General features: G+C 34.8%; 1 protein-coding gene across 1 annotated transcript in view; it reads right to left on the bottom strand.

The window, feature by feature from the left end:
- LOC138705576 (uncharacterized) overlaps positions 1-19,769 on the bottom strand; it is a 181,658-nt gene that overhangs the window by 85,838 nt on the left and 76,051 nt on the right. The window contains exon 2 of the mRNA XM_069834178.1: positions 16,248-16,385. Coding sequence (XP_069690279.1) covers positions 16,248-16,385 — 138 coding nt within the window. The remainder of the gene's footprint in view (positions 1-16,247; positions 16,386-19,769) is intronic.

Below are 19,769 nucleotides of genomic sequence, written 5' to 3'. Positions count from 1 at the left end.
TTTCATTAAAATCTTTATGCGATATTACCAACGTACAGGTTAATTCGCTACTACTGAATTAGAATAAAAGCAGTCAATTACAAATGTATTTATGTGAAGCACAGATAAAAGAAATGTAAAAGCAACTTTCACGGTATTAAAGATATTCAGAACGTGTTTCCACTTTTCATTATAGGAAATACAGAGCGAAAGTACTGAAATGTTGCAAATATCTATTCATAGATTTTCGTGGATATATTTAAGTTTTTACTATTCTTGATGCCTAAATGTGAATTTGGTCGTGCAACCGGTGCGTCTGTCAATCTGTGTCCTTTCTTCTGAATTACTGGTCGAATTTTGTTCATATGTAGTATCTACGAGTCACTTTATCTGGAAATGATACACATTACATAATTTAATATAAGTAAAAATGTAATGAAATAAAAAATGCATAATGCTGCTGAACTTCACTAGAAGATTTTCTTAGAGAATTTTTTAAGCATGATAATAACGTATAATAAATTGACAAATGTGACGGGTGAGTTACTATGCTTAGTGCTTTTGTAAGAGAAATGAATTTGTCATGTAATTTCATTTCATTCATTATATTCCATAGATCTTACACCACACTGTAGCTTTACCTAAGATGCGGAATAAATTTAAAAAAGGATATACAGAGTGAACCGTAAGTACAGTAATGTCAATAATTTCTGGGCGTTGTTCTTTGAGATATTTCACACAAAAAAGTTGAATACAATTTTGCTCATTTTTGCTTCCTTTTAGAGATAAAAATTGTTTTAGATGAAATATTTATAGTGTGTTTTGGGAAAGCCCTTGACTGAATTCCCAATATGCTCAGTCAATTTAATAGAGTAGTGTATTATAATAAATAATTGAAAGAATTTTAGTTCTGTCCTTTAAATGTGTAGAAATTTGATCCCAACAAATGTAACACTGAAAAATTCCTTGCAGAACGAAAAGTTACATTTGTTCGGATTAAATTGCTGCACATTTAAAGATCGAGCTTCTGTAGGTGAATTTATGACATTCAACAACGCTGCATGGATATTTTTGTCTCGTATTAAGTATCGATGTAACCTCCTGTGTTGTACTAGTATATTGTAAAACTCTTCTGTATACTCGTATATTTCAACTAGACTGTGACTATAAATAAGACTTTCTAGTAATATTAAGATATTTTTGAAATGTTCCACATTGTAGCTGTGAAGGGATGTACGAATACCATGAAATGTAAATAAATACAATACAATACAATACTATGAATGATTTAATGAATGAATATTCTATGTGTTTCCAGGTCAAGTGATTATTCAATTCCAAACCAAGAAACTTTGTGCTCATACCTTCTTTGAAATCAGTTCAATATAATAATAATAATAATAATAATAATAATAATAATAATAATAATAATAATAATAATAATAAAATAATTTATTGAACTGTTTTATAAAAATTTAAAATCATATAATTTACAATTAGCTCACTCCTGAAAAAGCCAAAACTTGTGCTCGGGAGCGTTCTTTAAAAGGCAAAAGTAAAAATATACATTAAGATAATAAGGCAATATTCTTCAAAACTCTTTATTCCGTTAGAGAAAAGCTAGCAAAAATAACCCATACACTTCCTTTTTTAGACTGAAAGTAATCATTAATATTAGGTGTGTATTATTATTATTATTATTATTATTATTATTATTATTATTATTATTATTATTATTATTAAAATAATTGTATAGTCTTGGACCAAAATTACAGCAATGCATCAGACCAGGTTTGGTATTACGTTTAGGTTCAATTAATTCTTGTAGAACAAGCATGATAATTTGACGAGTACTTACTTGATTTTGTTTTTTGATAATATGTTATGAATATAGGTTCGTAATTATCTTTAACGTCTAACATTTTTTAATTTGTATATATGAGATTTGTTGGATAATCGAAATGCTTATTTAAACTATTTTTTAACTATTCTCTTATTAAGTTGGTTCCGGAAGAACAGAACATATTTGTATATATCCCCAACCTCCATTTCCGGCCATGCACGTCTTTCTTTTCTAGGAAAACAATGTGTTTTTCCGTCGGTGAAGCCTTATTAAACAGTTTCTGAAACTGTACTTGTACGTTGGTAATTGTCTGCCTTGTGTAAAGACGTTTGTGTATCCAATCACTTGCAACCAACCTCTTCTCAACACAAAAAGAATTTGTGTCTGCCATTTTAATTATGAAGTTGAGAATCCACGCGCATGTGCATGCAAACAAAGTACGGTAATGTATTCACGGTTCTCTCCTCCAAATAAACATTGAAGACTGAAGTTTTATAGGGATATCTAAATATTATCAAGGAAATTATATTTCACCGGTTCACATGTAAGAATTTTAGGACATAGGCAAGGATTAATATTTGAACAATTTCCGATATATAGCTAAATCATTTTCGCTGGGGGGGGGGGGGAAGTCCTGCTTTATATAAAGAAAGAGGTATAACCGCTGTCTTATTAATATTGAGAGATAAAGGTTTGCATCTAACAATGTTAACTCCCGCATTTGCATTTAGATACGTTGTTTTCCATTATTGTTTTTCTATGTAAATGTGCACAAAATTACATAATACATATTTAAGTCGTACAATTTATTTTAAAAAGTCACTGGAAGGAATGGTGAACAGAAGAAAAGTTCGGGGCAGAAGAAAATATCAGGTGACAGGCAACATTAAGATACATGGATCGTATGCGGCGGAAAATAGGAAAGATTGGATACTGCTGGAATTGCAGTGAAAGACATGCCCTTGGGCAGAACACAATGAATGAATGAATGAATGAACGAACGAACGAACTAATGAATGGATACATTGCTTTTAAGATTATAAAGATTGTCTTTTATACAGGATGTTTCCGAGGTGGTGTTACAAACTTTCAGGGGTGATGGCGAAGGACACATGTATCAATTTGAGATAAGGAACTCTGGTCCGGAAATGACTGAGTCGAAAGTTATAAGCAAATATAGTTGTGTGGAAATGAAATTGTAATTTGGCACCACGTGCCCTCCTTCCCTTAACTTTTGGAACAGTTTGGAAAAATGGTATGGGCCGGATGTCTCCTACGTGGGTACTTGTCCCGATACAATCTGTGAGCTTGTCTAGAGTTCCCATTGGCTCATCCGCATTCGAAAATCAGGTCTGCTTATTCCACTCTCGAGTACTCTCCATTTCACTAGGACTGATCGACTGGACACTGCAGCTTGTACACATACATTGCTGTCTACAGACGTGCATATCAGGACCGACCATGTCCGTTACACATTACGCTATCTGCATTGCTTTAGTGTAGTTTCCTGTCCCCATCCCTCAGACAGCGAACTGAATGGAATACTGTAAGTAGACAACGTAAACGTCAGATGAATACAGTATGTGTAAGATGTACAGATAAATACTCATAAATAAGATGTACAGAGGAATAAAATTATTTCATTTCCACAGAATTATTTTTGCTTGTAACTTTCGACTCTGTCATTTCCGGACCAGGATTCCTTATCTCAAATTGATAGCCTACATGTGCCCTCCCCCATCATCCCTGAAAGTTTGTAACACCACCTCGGAAACACCCTGAATATGATCTAGAAAACGAAAGCGCTCTGCTTATTTCGATGTATAGTAAATATGAACTTAATTGTTAAAAACGGTGTAAAATGTATGAGGAAGTATGTGTCATCTTCTTGATACTTTTTTTGTAAGTATGTATTACCATCGTATTTTACATGGCCCTTCAGTTAAATGATTTTCTATAGTAAAGCAATTAAAGTTGATCCCAGAGGATCTGTGTCTAATGTTAGGCCTAAGCAAACGTTAAGCTTACAACTTCTGTTTCACATACAATAATCACTCTATGGTTGTTAATTAGCACGATGGTATCATTTCAATTCTGAATGGCTTCTGTATTTAAGAGAGACATTAAGTGCAAAGTTATGTGTATCACTAAATTATATAAACTTTCTCGTTATATACAGTATAACTTACCGGAGTCAAGTTCTGTTAAACTATTCACAATCGTGCTTTTACAGATCTATTTCTCCTGCAATATCATAAAATTAACACAGAGGAGATAATTACCTGGTCTATCCCAGCCACAGAGACATGCAACGTTTTTTTCTCGGAATAATTTTCTAACGTTTTGAATTAAATATTCCATCGCTTTGACCTCATAATTAGACTTGCAGAACTCCTGCATCAAGACTTGAATGTGATGTATCGAGATTTAGGAATATTCATGTACGGTAATCTACAGTAATTCGAATTAATACAGACCATTAATTTATCTACTGCATCATATTGGATCACTTACAGATACAAAAATTCCCAGCTACACCGTATCTAAACAATGAAGCATGGAGATCTTCAAGAAGTCGGGTATGCAAAATAGTGCAAAACAAACAGCGAAATCACTGCAAAAGTGAAAGCTGTGGCGTGCAAACAAAGTGACCAGCAGGGGCTGCAGGGTGGCATCTCGCAGCAGACTCGGCACACAGACGTTTTGCAGTTGTCATGGTCTGTGACTTTCAGTTTTAGTGTTGATTCCTGTACCTCTCATAAAATGATGAATGACATTTCACGCAGTATGGCGCCAGTTCAAAAGATAAAACAATTATGTAATCCTAAACATAACAACTATGAATGTTAGTAAACAGATTCTCAGAGTAATGGGAATATTTATGTATTTATTCACACTGTAAATGGGTAAATACCCGGTGGCAGTGGTAACTAATTACACTCAATAATAATAATAATAATAATAATAATAATAATAATAATAATAACAACAACAACAAGGAGCATCCTAAATTAAATGAAGCACGATCACTTAAAATAACATTTAAAGTAAATCTAATTTGTATCTTAACCCTAGGTTCGAACTTAAACCCACGAGTATATATGATATGTTCATACAAGCAGAAGTACCTTTCAGCACTACACTCATTTCGCTATCAACTCACTCAATGCACTGGAACTACGACACATTTCACTGACACTATCCTGATTTCACTAACACTTGAAAACTATTTCACTGTTAAAATAATTTGCACTACCACTATAAACTACAAAACTTCATTGACAGAAACACACTTCAATGACACAACACACTTCTTCACTGATACAACACTTCAAATAACAAAACATCAATTATTACACCCTTATTATTCCGTAGAATCGTATTCGTCTGGATTCGTGTCCCAGTCAGGCCTGAGACTTTTCATCAGACAACCCCTAGAAACACTTATGACGGAAAAAGTCTCAGTTGAAGTTATTCTCAAGGTTCTCCTCTTTTCCCCACGTTAAACATCAACATCATTTTGTCCGAGTTCTATTCTGTAGCGTTTCCCGACCGCGGATGGCGATGCGCGGTCAGCTGGTTCAGTTGAAAATGTGTCCATTTGGAAGGTTAGCACAAAATATATGCAAGGTCGCAGTGTTAGGTCTTGGTGAACCTCTCCAATATTATTAGTATCAGTAAAATTCTGAATTTGTTTTTGAAATTGAAATTGTTACATAGAGTCGGTGTAAATATGGAATGGTTTATAATTTTCAAACCAAATTATTTACTGATATGTATTTTCTTGCTACTGTAGCTTACTTGTGGTATATATTTATGCATTTACTTGTCTTTATTTATGTACTTACTTGTGGTATTTATTTATGCTTTTACTTGTCTTTATGTACTTACTTATGGTATTTACTTATGCATTTACTTGTCTGTATTTATGTACTTACTTGTCGCCTTTACTTATATACTTAGTTGTGGTCTCTCTTTATGCATTTACTTGTCGTGTTTATTTGTCGTCTTTATTTATGTATACTTAGTTGTGGTCTTTACTTATGCATTTACTTGTCTTTATTTATACATTAACTAGTCGTCTTTATTTATGTATTTACTTGTAGTCTTTATTTATGCATTTACTTGTAGTCTTTATTTATGCATTTACTTGTCTTTATTTATGTACTTGTACTTGTGGTATTTATTTATGCATTTACTTGTCTTTATGTACTTCTGGTATTTACTTATGCATTTACTTGTCTGTATTTATGTACTTACTTGTCGCCTTTATTTATATACTTAGTTGTAGTCTCTCTTTATGCATTTACTTGTCGTGTTTATTTGTCGTCTTTATTTATGTACACTTACTTGTGGTCTTTACTTATGCATTTACTTGTCTTTATTTATACATTAACTTGTCGTCTTTATGTATGTATTTACTTGTCGTCTTTAATTATGCATTTACTTATCTTTTTTATGTAATATACTTTTCGCCTTTATTTATGTATTCACTTGTATTTATGTATGTATTTACTTGTCTTATTTATTTATGCGGTTACTTGTAATATTCATTTATGTATTTACTTGTCGCCTTTACTTATATATTTATTTGTGTTTATTTATTTACTTGTGTTTACTTATGCATTTAATTGTCTTATTTATTTATGTGTTCACTTGTGGTACTTATTTACGTATTTGCTTGTCGTACTTATGTATATTTATTTGTGGTATTTATTTATGTATTTAGTTGTACTTATTTACGTATTTAGTTGTAGGCCTATTCATTCATTTTACTGGTTATACATAATTCCGTTTCAATTCACGAGCATCTCTCAAAATTTCCGTATTCTGAAAAAACCAAACATAGAACATTCATAGTAGGTCTGGCTGTATTCATTCATTTTACTAGTTATACATAATTCCGTTTCAATTCACGAACATCTCTCAAAATTTCCGTATTCTGAAAAAACCAAATATAGAACATTCATGGTAGGTCTGGCTGTAATCATTCATTTTACTGGTTATACATAATTCCGTTTCAATTCACGAACATCTCTCAAAATTTCCGTATTCTGAAAAAACCAAATATAGAACATTCATAGTAGGTCTGGCTGTATTCATTCATTTTACTGGTTATACATAATTCTGTTTCAGTTCACGAACATCTCTCAAAATTTCCGTATTCTGAAAAACCAAATATAGAACATTCATAGTAGGTCTGGCTGTATTCATTCATTTTACTGGTTATACATAATTCTGTTTCAGTTCACGAACATCTCTCAAAATTTCCGTATTCTGAAAAACCAAATATAGAACATTCATAGTAGGTCTGGCTGCTATTTCTAAGAGGTCTCTGTGTTACTATGCTCACGTGAACATGATGTAATTCACGTGTGATGGGTTTCGCTATGGATTCATTACTCAGAGTGAGATATTTTCACTTCCGTGTGTGAGACTCAAGTTCCGCAATTTCACGCTCCGTGGGCACGTGCACACATGTGCCAACGCATCTGGCAATTTACAAACTTCCTCCCGCACGACTGTATGAGACTTTGAAGCGGACATGTGACATTACATAAATCTGACTTTACAGATAGACAGATAGATGCAAAAGAACATCAGGCAGACAGACATAAAGAGCAACGGAAAGAGAACAGATTGAATGTCTATCATAAAGAAAGAAGTGGCAAACAGACGGACGAAGTTTGGACGATCAGATCTCACCGCAAGCATACAGATAGGCAGATAGATAAATAGAAAGACTAACAGTCAGACAGGCATAAAGACATACAGACGGGCAGGTATAGGGGAGAGTCGGGTAGTATCGGACATCGGGTAATATCGGACAGTGAATTTCTTTCATCTACCACACGATGATAGTACTTGATTTACACGGTTACGTTTCTGTGATGTCGCATAGAGAAACGTAACCACGTCATTCAGGTACTACCATATGGTGGTAGATGAAAGAAACGCACTGTCCGATACTACCCGACTCTCCCCTATATTATACGCAAATATATAACTAGAAAGACAAGAAGGGAAATAGAAATACACGCAGGTCAGCAGACAGGTACAGTAGGTAGATAAGCAAGCAGGCTGGTAAGTATGTAGAAAGGCAAGCAAGCAGGCAGATAGGTAGATATAAATACAGGCAGGCAGGCAGGCAGACAGATAGACAGACGGGCAGATAGTCAGGTGAGTTATGCAGGGAGATTAGCAGATACATGGACAGGAAAGTAAGTCGGAAAGAAGGTGATAGACGACAAGTATGTAAGTATTAGTAGGTAGACAGACAGACAGACAGACAGTCAATCAGTCAGTCAGGCAGGCAGGCAAACATAAAGATAGATAAACAGAGATACACACATGGAGGAAAAAGACAAAAGAACATAGTGGCAGTAAGACACAAAAAACAATCTAATGGAGAAAGAGAAAGGCAATGCGACAAACAGATATTCAGACAGGAAATCTGATAGAATGACACAGAAAAAAATTAAATAAATTAAACAAAACAGACTTGCAAACATGCAGGCAGACATAGCTATGCAGACAGATGGAGGTTAATGATGGAAACAAAAGAACCGATTCGCCATGATCATTTTCTTTCATGTGACCGCCTTTTGACAAATTAATATCTACACTGTGACTGCAAAATAAGTACTGAAGTTGATACATAATGCAATTATGTAGCAACTGAAGATATTCATTTAATCAGGTTCAAATACCTTATCACCAAATTGTGTGGAGAGTGGAAAATGTTTTGGCCTCTAGATTGCAAATTCAAACGCTACTGCCGATAGGGCGACTATGAAGGTAATTTATTAGCTGGTTTCGTATTTGAAAACTACAGTTAAAATATTTTGACAAAATGCGAAAACATTCTGAACAATTTTTAAAAGAAGAGAATACAAAGGAATCAAGAGAAAATAGAAATTTATTGTTAGCTTTGTCTGTATGCTTAATATAATGTAGAGTTAACATTCATTATGTAAGAAACCACTCAGTTAAAGATTCAAATAAAAGTTTATTCCTACCTCACTGTCTTTTTGTACCATTCTTCCCATATGATGCATAATTCCAAAGGGTCTGGAAAGCTCGTGACTGTCAAGCAGAATTTTAAAATTGTTGTATATTCACATATTAATTCTTGTATAAATAACATAGTAAATAGCAGATTGGAACCTCAAGCTGTGATCCAATGACTAAGATTCATCTTTGACTCTTCGTGGAAACTGCTGTCATCAGTTCGAAATCCGTCAAGGCATGAATGTTTGGTACTATTAATGAGAATTCCTTTCAGATCTTACACAAGTGGCTAGATCATTTGTTCCATTTCCAGAGCATCAGATTTCCATTGAATATCCGTCCATAGTCAGACTGAAAAACATTAAATATGAATTCAGGATTTTTTCTCTCGACCGAGGATGAAAACCCAAAAAAAGCAAAAAATACAAGATCGAAATAACGGACAGATAGATGGCATTCTGCATAATAGATGCTGAAATATATTTGAATTACTACAATTCTTGTCATCAGTTGCTTAATTACCATGCTTGCCACTGCATTTTATGTCCGCGGGATCAAATCGGATTAAGGACAGGAAATTATTTCTTATAAGCATGACTGTCTTAGAAAAGGAAGTAACTCCAGGGGATTTCGTATCTTGGATTTACAGCAAGATAAAGAATCCCCGTTTCTGATTTAAATATCTGGAGGCAAGCCAGCCGTTCTTCGTCACATCAGGCTTTTTTCATTGAAGATCCATACAAGTCTGTGCGGACCAACGTCGCAAAAGTTGAGGATGCAGATTTCAGAACACGAGTTTCGTGGACAAAGAATAGGTAACGAAACTAAAATCATAAAGCATGTACAATAAGACAATTAAATGAATTGGAGCAGAATAACGTAAGAGCCTTCCAAATAAATAACAATCAGCATCATGAATATGCTGTATATTTTCTCTTTACACGTGCTTAGCAAAAATTCATTTCTTTCACCATGTTATGAATGAAATTCCTCTTCATATTGTATATCCGTTTACTTATTCTGAGGAATGCTGCTCACTCTCAAAATACTTGTTTTGTGTTTTTAAACGATTTTAAGCCACATTAAAAACGACCTATGTCCCAACATAAAATGTTTCCGGATTATGTTATGTCTTGTTTTGACCAATACTTCCTGCTGTGAAAATATGCCATACTTTTATTTAAACACTCAGTATATCATGTGCATCATTCCCCGTTGTATTGACTCGTAGATATAAACAAAATAACTGAATAGGTTAGGTTTAGAAGAAATCACTGTATACAGATGAACGGACACACAGATTGAAAGATACACAGCATGCAACGTACATTTAGTAAACATTTCAACATCGATTTTCCAAAAACACAAAACTTATCTGTAGCCAAGATATTTCGTATTATAAGTAAAAGAAATGATTCTCTATTTTTCGTACAGCAAGAACAGAAAAAAGCGAAGTAATTTTGTGGTTTCCCTTCATTTTACTTCCAATTTGAATGAAGCCAAGAAACATCAAAAGAAGAACATACTGTAATTCCCTTCCTAACAATCAGATTGAACACGATGTAGTCGAGCACTGTAGCGGTGTCTATACTCGCATTACCACAATGCTCTATTTCACGTGGGCAGTGCTTTGTTTCGGCGAATCGTGATCGCTATGGTAACGTAATAGTCATGAATACATTTTATTAAATATATTATACAAACCGCAACAGACATTGAATTGCTTCAGGTGAGAATTTTTCATTATTGTTATTCTTCAAAGGGCGGTGGATCGTGAACTGCTGACGGAACAGAGTTCCATTATGCATGTACGTTGTACGACAGACAGTGTGTCTCGATGACTTCGCATTTGAAGTCCCTTTTACTTAAATCGGTTATTTAACGACGCTGTATTAACAACTAGGTTATTTACCATCGATGGAATTGGTGATAGTGAGATGACGCCGAGAATTCGCTATGACATTACCTGACATTCGCCGTAAAGTTAGAAAAAAATCCAACCAGGTAATCAGCCCAAGCGCGATTCGATCTCACGTTCTGGATTAATTTTACCACTTGCGACAGTGTCCTCTATTTCCTTGCGTTCCTTTATGAATGTTTTCTTTGAAACACGTCACAAAAACATTAAATTTTGGATGTTCTTTTGGTGTTCAACAAACTGCCAGGCATTCAATTTCCCCAGAAGCTTAAATTGTAATGTTTACTAGTCCACATAGGAGGAAGATCGTCTCTTGTTGAAAGACCAACTTGATCATAATCGTCTCTTCATCAGTTTTGCAGAAAGCTGCAAAAGAACTCCGCGAATTTAATTTCTTACAACGTCTGTACTTCAAACGGAAGAAAATGACCTTTCCGAAGAACTGTCAGACACCTGTTGTCGGTATGTCCCCGATCTGCACAGGCTTTTGCGGGCTTGCCACAAACGACTGTTAAATAACTTAAATACACACTTCACTCACGAGAATTCTTCTGGCACTTCAATGTTTACACACACTGCCATTACAAAACGCTCATAACAAGCACGAATTTGCGGTTTGCTTGAAGGAAACTCTCGCTGCTCTGTGACAACAGATGTTTCCACTTGAAACTTCAGAACACAGAGCTTGCTCCACCATTTTGACATATTGACGTGTTTAGTTGTAAGTCTATCTAATGACAATCTTTTAATCAGGTGTCAAATAAATATAAACTTTGAAAGTTCCTCTTTAATGTAGTCTCTCACCTCAAAACTCCGTAAGTCATGTATGAGTAGTAAGACTTAAATTCGGGAAAGTTCATAAATATGTTTAGGCAAAATTTGAGGAGTTTTGAAGCAAAATCCGTTAGGTATACTTCCAATCGTAACTGACTGTGAAACGGTTCTACATCGGGCTACAAACTTCATTCTAAGGGGAATATATACATTTAATACAAATGAGTTACAAGCGAATGAAATTTTTAATCATGGAGCTATTTCAAATTCTGTTAAGTTTGGAGATAAACTTAACAGGTTTTGTTTCAGGGCTGCTAATTCATTAATGATGAAGTTTAATGATTTGTTAGTATCCAGCTATGCATATTACAGTAGATTATGTCCTATTTCAGGCTTTCTACTTTCCAACATTATCCGATTCTCATCAGTGGCATACCTTGCTATAAAAAGAAGTGGCTAACAGAACGAATGTTCACATGGCTAGACGAGAAATCACCCGTATATTTTTTTCTTCCTCTCAATTGTTCCTTGTGTCAGTGTCATTATTACTGCTGATAAGTGCTTGAATAAATGGCAGAATATAGAGATTAAAAAAACCTGTTTAATATTTATAGAGCTATTGTAGAATCGAAAATATTGTATATTATAGAAATTTGGGATAATGATTTATCTAGTCAGCTTATTGATAGAATTAGATTTAAATTCTCTAGGAATCCCGTGGAACGCTTCTAACCAAGCTGCTAGATTCGAAATGGGAGTAGACAGTACTATGGGAACGATACTAGTAAGGAAAATAAAATCCTTATGTCATATTATGGAGAAGGAAGATAGTACCGTTGTAAAGAAGTGTTTGCATTTTCTTCGGGACACGAATTTGAAACCCAATTGGCTAGAAGATTTAAAGAACAAGGTGAGTAGATTAGGTCTAAGTTAGTTATGGAATGAAATTTGAGTAATGAATTTAAATGCAATTTGTAAAATCGTAAAAGGAAGGTGTAATGAAATTACGAGACAAGAATTATATCAAAATCTCAAGGAAATGAGAACACTGAGTAACTATAAGGACATTAAAACGTCATGGGAACAAGATTATGATGTAAGAATAAACAATAGGGAAATGAGGATGGGCTTAGCTTGGTGGAGGCTAGGAACATGGAAATTGAAAAATAGGAGGGGTACCGTAGAGAAGAATATCTTTCTCCTTTATGGCATGGGAGAAGACGCGTTCCCTATAGCATTAAAATGTCAAGAAACAGAAAATACAAGGAAAAAAATGGTTAGATAAAAAAATTTTTGAGTATGAATAGATACATAGCAAATAAGGAAATATGTAGTACAACTAATATAAGAGACTTAAATTAGGCGAACTTTTAATGATAGTGAAGCTAAAATGGGAAGAGAAAGTTAAAATTAATGGTGTATTAAATTGATCTTGTAATGTGTAGGCTCTGTGTGTTTTTTTAGTTTTTTTTTTCTTTTTTTTAAGGTCTGTACGACTTGGCATAGGTGATTAAAATTGTAAAGTAAGGCAGATCTGGGGTAATATAGAATTGTAACAGGTCTGTCTTACAGATATGTGATGGATGAATAAATACATCATATCATATCTTATTACTGTTGATATTTATTAGACTATAAGCATATTTACCAACGTTCTAAGATTATTCCTATATATCTTAGAGAATTTTATCGATAGGATTTTCCTTTCTGGAATTCTTTTCTTCGGTGAAACCCCGTATGCTGATTGCACTACGATTATAAGTTACATAACACAAAACTTGCACATTTAAGAATTTACACGAGTTTATTAATCACTCTGTCGTTAAATACAAAGTAATAAACTTGTTTTCCATATTAGAAATCAATTGCACATGAATTTTCAAATTAACCACAGAATAAAATAATTCTGTCCATTCTTCTAACCAATATTGGTTATCAATATTGACAGACTATCCACATCCAAGCTCTTACACTCTCGAAATCAGCTGATAGGCTAGCTGGTTGCTAACACACCCAAATAAATTAAATGATCGGTTAAAATATCCCTGAAAAATGTTTCTCGGTGAATGACAAAAATTCTATTTCTGTATTGAGGGCACCGAAAAGGCGAAATCATTTCCTTCCAAGGAGAGGATTATAGATAAGAATGATGATTATGTAAGTTTAACTTTGACACTAATGATAAATGATCGATAAATTTTGCCTAGATACAACACTTACATTCGAAGACAGGTCATAAGCTTACGACTAAAATCACCAACATTTATTTCCCTTCTGCAGAAAACTATGTTAAGGTCTGGCTAAGGTGAGTGAGTGAGTGAGTGAGTGAGTGAGTGAGTGAGTGAGTGAGTGAGTGAGTGGGTGGGTGGGTGGGTGGGTGGGTGGGTGGGTGAGTGAGTGAGTGAGTGAGTGAGTGAGTGAGTGAGTGAGTGAGTGAGTGAGTGAGTGAGTGAGTGAGTGAGTGAGTGAGTTGTCCTTTATCACCAGATATTTACTCGAGAAGACCAGATTTGTCCATAAAGCAGTTGGTCTTCAGCTCAATCCATTTGATACGTCGTGGTTTCCGTTGATCCCAGGAGCTGCAACTTTAGTTTGCCCTGGTCATTACATCGGGACGATACATAGGCTGCTGAACTCTCCTGCTGTTGCTTGCATTTCCTATACATTGTCTCCAGTGAGACCCATCACCGTATTGATGTTATCAAGATTGCTGTGATCGGTTAACATATCAACTACCACTACCACAAGTTTCTTCCTGTTGAACGATACCGCTTTTTATCCAGATCAGTATTAGTTGCTTGAATCAGTGTGCCTGATGTCATTCAGTAACATTTGGCTAATAAACTAGATGTGTAACCACTGACTTATCCTTCTACTTAAATATTTTTGAAGGCAGATCTATACCAATGACTTCTTGTCCGACAAATGGGGATGCAACATCTATCACCATTGCCTATAGTTCTGAAATGACTTGGAACCCATGTAAGTTTCATCGGCCTTCGGGAAGAAATTATATTCCATGGTTTTTAGAACTTCCAAGTCAATACAGGCACTAAAGTGCTTTCAGAGCCGACTAATTTGCATAATGTTCCTTTTAGGCTAACTCTAATTTGCACAGACAGAAGTCTACTGTGCAGAGTTGATCCCGCGATTTTGAGGTCTGGAAAATATGACAGCAAAACTTCATTCGCATTTCAATTTACCTTTAACCTATATATATTTTCCCTTGCTATGCATGTTATTATTGTTGTTTCATGAATCAATATTGATTCCTTTATACATTATATTCAGGGCCCGGTATTTATGGAGATCGCATAATAGATATGCAATAGATTTTTGCTAATCTTTACGAATTAAGTGATTCTGATTATTATTAATATGCGGATTAAAAAACGCGAAATAGAGTTTTAATAGCGAAATATCAACACATTCGCGAATTATTACTAATGCGTCGTTTTATAGCGAATTTCATATTCTGAGTTTTTTTCACTTGAATTTGTTATATATCCAAGTAGGCTACATTACAGGTTTGAAAGGCATGATGAGGACTGATAAGCTGATACAATAACAATTGTTATTACATTACAGGTGTTCTGATTACATTAGTGAACTCAAAATACGGAGAATTCAACATTTCACTGATAACTTAAAAGTGTTAATTTGAGGGCTGCAAGTTTTTTTTTTTTTTTTTTTTTTTTCGTTTTTAATGAATGTGTGTTAAATACAGCTACAGTGTAGCTATTATCTAGACAAGGATAATGCATGAAATCTAAACCGCGTGATAAGACTTGACATACTGAATTTAATCTGGGCTTCTATTTGTAAGCGAGTAGTCTTCAGTTACTTTTAAAGAAAATCCAAATGAACAAGGCGTAACCATAGACAGAAAAACAATTTTATACAACACAGAGTACAAGATGCTATATGATAACATTCGAATTATACTATACAACACCAAAAGAAACTACGATTTACAGATAACTAGCTAATATTCCCAACATTCCTTCAAAATAGGACTTTAATTTGTGACGAGAATATCAGGTTGATATTTCTTGATCAGACAGTAGATCTACACATTGAAGGACCTGTTAAAGATAGCATATAGACTCTGTTCTTTACTGAATTCACAGAAGAAGAAAAAATCGTGTCTGCCATGCGTGACAATGTAATTCTCAATGAACGAGGTTTATCGGACATAAATGATGAAGGGATTATCAGTTGGCGATACTGACCACCTCGATCTTCAGACTTAAATCCTAGCGATTCCTATTTATGTAGAAAAAGTCAAAGATATATAATACAGATATGTTGTGTGCACAATAATTACTCTTAAATTCAGAGAAAAATCCGCGTTGAAATTTCTAACATTACCAGACAAGAATTGGGACGTGTTACTCGTCATAGGCCTACTTTTATCCTAGATAGAGGAACGTATCCAAGGAAAGGCCATCATTTCAAGAATCTTCTCTAAGTTACTGAAATAATTTTCTGTCCGGAAATCCAGCAAGCTTTTTCTCAGGCTAAGACTCACCACTTCACGTGATTCAAATCGCTACATAATCAAGAGTTACACTTCTAATCCAAGAGGTGAATCTGCAGTGTTTCTCAGACAATTTACACAATGTTTTTAGAAACCTTCCATAATTTACTTAGGTGTTAATGAGCAATTGCCTATGAGATTTGGAAGTAGAGCTGAACAAATTCAATAGTCTCAATACTTACCAGAGACTGCAGTGGATAACGGAGGGCGTCTCCGTCGTCTGATAACACCGAGAGATGGCGACACTATATATTGAGTACCATGCAGTAGGTCGGGACGTACCACCCACGGCAAGTACCACAAGTTATCTTCCTTCATGCCTGCAACAAAGAGAAGGACGTCCATTATTTATTTTCACCTGCAATAATGCAAGAGTGTGAACACTTTTTTATAACAGCTTAACTATAGTCGCGACGTTGTTATTCCCGGCGTGACTCCTACTCTTTGCTTATGTCTTAGGAAGTGAAGGCTCTATAAAGTCTAGGTAGGTAGTATCGTTCGCCAATTTTGTTCTTTCGTTGCCGAGCTACCAGACGAGGAATCTATTTGTCACACCGTTAAACATTATCATGTCGTAGCTCCTATGATAATAAATCAAACGCACTGTAATTCAGCAAATAATTGAGCGGAAAATAACGTATTCATGTGCTTTCTGCGAACGCCAACGAAAGAGCCAAAATGGCGGGCGATTATATTAAGTATTTACCCAGCCTTAGAAAATGCATAACGTCTTCATCAGCGAATCACAAGACGCACACGTTTAAATGTAACCGACCTGCAAAGTGATTGGCTGCCGGAAATTAGAGCGACGGGACTATAACAGACAGTAGATGGAAATCTGATTTGAGTTTTGTAATAAAATTTTGAATGTCTTGATTGGTACAAAATGTATCTTGGTTTTTAATGTAAAACATCATTAGGGAAAGAATGTCATTACTCACTTAGTAAGGTCAAAATTTCTAAATTTTGGAAAAACTTTTCACATATTGTCCTTCTTATGCACATCAGCCATTATCCTTATAGCTTTCTTTTGTAAAACAAAAATGTGTTCAGATGAGCTTCAGAAGAATTGTCCCAGAATATTAATCCATATTTCATTATAGAATTTAAGTATACAACATATGACATTTTAAAGATATTCGTGACTCGAATAAAAGACAAGGATCTTAATGCATAACAGGCAGAGCTCAATTTAGGAGTAATATATTCTATGTAAGAAGATAAATGTGCAAATTCTGAAGGAGGCAGTAGAGCAAGCTTCATATACTTGCGTTGTAACATGAGCTATGTCAGGAAGTCAAAAGGAGTATAGTAATGGCAAAAAAGCTTTTAATACGAGTAGAAAAAGGAACATCTTCTGCAGACTTGTGGAAAAAAGAACTAAGAAAGAGACCAATGAAGTGCTTTGTGTAGAGTGTGGCATTGTATGGGGCAGAAACATGGACATTACAATGAAGCGAAGAGAGGCTATTAGAAGCATTTGAAATGTGAATATGGAGAAGAATGGAAAGTGTGAAGTGGACAGACAGAATAAAAAATAAAGGTATGTTGGATAGAGTGGGTGAAGAAAGAATTATGCAGAAACTGATCAGAAGAGAAAAAGGAATTGGTTGTGTCACTGGCTGAGAAGAAACTGCCTATTGAAGGATACACTGGAAAGAATGGTGAACAGGAGAAAAGTTCGGAGCAGAAGAAGATACTGTATCTGATTTTATTAAGTTGGTTATTTAACGACGCTGTATTAACTACTAGGTTATTTAGCGTCGATGAGATAGATGATAGCGAGATGGTATTTGGCGAGCTGAGGCCGAGGATTCGCCAGAGATTACCTGACATTCACATTACGGTTGGAGAAAACCTCGGAAAAATCCCAACCAGATAATCAGCCCAAGTGGGAATCGCACCTGCGCCCGAGCTCAACTTCAGACCGGCAGGCAAACGCCTTAACTGACTGAGGCACGCCGGTAACTAAGACATCAGATAATAGAAGAAGATATATGGATCATTTGAGAAGACTAAGAAGGCATAAAATAAAGATTGAAAAATGCTGGGTTTTGCAGTGAAAGACCTGCCCTTGGGCAGAAAACTATTAATGAATCAATGAATATTCTATATGTGTGTCTCCATTTCAACTGATTATCCAACTCTAAGCCAAGAAACTTTATGCGTATAGTCTCTTTGAGATCTGTTCCATTTAATATACTGTAATATTTTAGGAAAACAGCAATATTTTGTGCAGGCCTATTTTTAACTAATCGTAAACCTTTTGTTACTATCTTAGTATGTAATCCTTGGTAAGTACCTTCTCGTACAATATCTCGTCATCATTGAATTATTGTTAATAATATAATAGTTATACCAATTATTAATAGTTCTTGATTATATTGGTGAAATCATTTAATTATGCCTGTTATTGTTACTATTGCTCCGATAGCTCTGTATAAGATAGCTGAAATGAAGGGAAAGTGGAGAATGTTGGTGGAATGATACAGGAAAATGGGAGTACCCCGTGAGAATCCCCCTACAGAGTCTGCTATGTGCACCTCAAATTCCATCATGAACTGGTCGCGGATTGAACTCGGTCCGCCTGGTATGAGCGCTTGAGTGACTGACTCGGTACCGCCAATGGACTACTCACAAGGGTGCTAACATTAGTAAAATTATACAGGTAATTAAAAAGACAATGATTTATAAAATACAGAAATATATGTAGGCCCTACTGCATTTTTCACAAATACACATCATCATATCAGAATAAGTGTGCATTTAGATATTAATACCTGAATCATATTCCATTTCATAATGCACAACTCATATAAGAAATTAATGAGTTCATGGGGTATACAGTATGTGCCTATTTATATAGCCATTTATCTCTCTGCCTGTCGGTCTGTCCCCCTACTTATACAAATTTCCATGTATGACTAACTAGTATGGCTTGCCTTCTTTGACGAATAATCGAAATACACTTTTTATTTACCAATTACTCAAAAATCATCATCTAATTTCAAGAATTCGTACGTTTTAGTTGGTTTCTTCCAGTCTTCTTCATGAAGATCATAAACCAACACTAGACATTTACAAGTAGCGGTACTTTCTAGTTATATTGTCAGTATAGTGCCAAGCCACCGCTTAAAACATAGAGAAAGCACAGGGCGAGGTATAGGCTACATATCTATATTCTGTAGGAGGAAAATAAAACCACTTCGAACCCAGGTTCCCTGAATTGTAGCTGAAAATGCTATCACTTAAGCTATGGGGAAGAATTTTCACAACAAAAAAATAGATCAAAATTAAAATAGACAACAGCGAACTTCTTGTTTAGAGTTTCGCTTTAAATATGAAGTTAATTTTCTACCAGAACGGTACAGGAGCCCATTCCACAAAGATATTGTGTTGTACATAAAAAATTATTGATGAAAGTTGTTGTAAAGTATGAATTTGTATCTTTCTGTTCCATGAAAGAATTAAAGTGTGTTGTACATTACCAATGAATCACTACTAGTGACGTCATATCAATAAATATACTAAGTCATAATATTATTATGAAGTACTTAACTACCAGTTACAAATTCTGAATCACCTTCCGTACTATTCAAAATATAAATGTTTATGTTTTGCTTAGCCTAAACGCATTTGCAAATCTTTTTCGTCCTGTGTATTAAAATAATCTTCTCTTTCGAAAATTATCCTCGCCCGTCTTG

This window comes from Periplaneta americana, chromosome 9, assembly GCF_040183065.1.
Source record: "Periplaneta americana isolate PAMFEO1 chromosome 9, P.americana_PAMFEO1_priV1, whole genome shotgun sequence".
NCBI classification, from domain to species: domain Eukaryota; kingdom Metazoa; phylum Arthropoda; class Insecta; order Blattodea; family Blattidae; genus Periplaneta; species Periplaneta americana.
The sequence above is the reverse complement of the archived record's forward strand: the minus strand, read 5'-3'. Positions and strand labels throughout refer to the sequence as shown.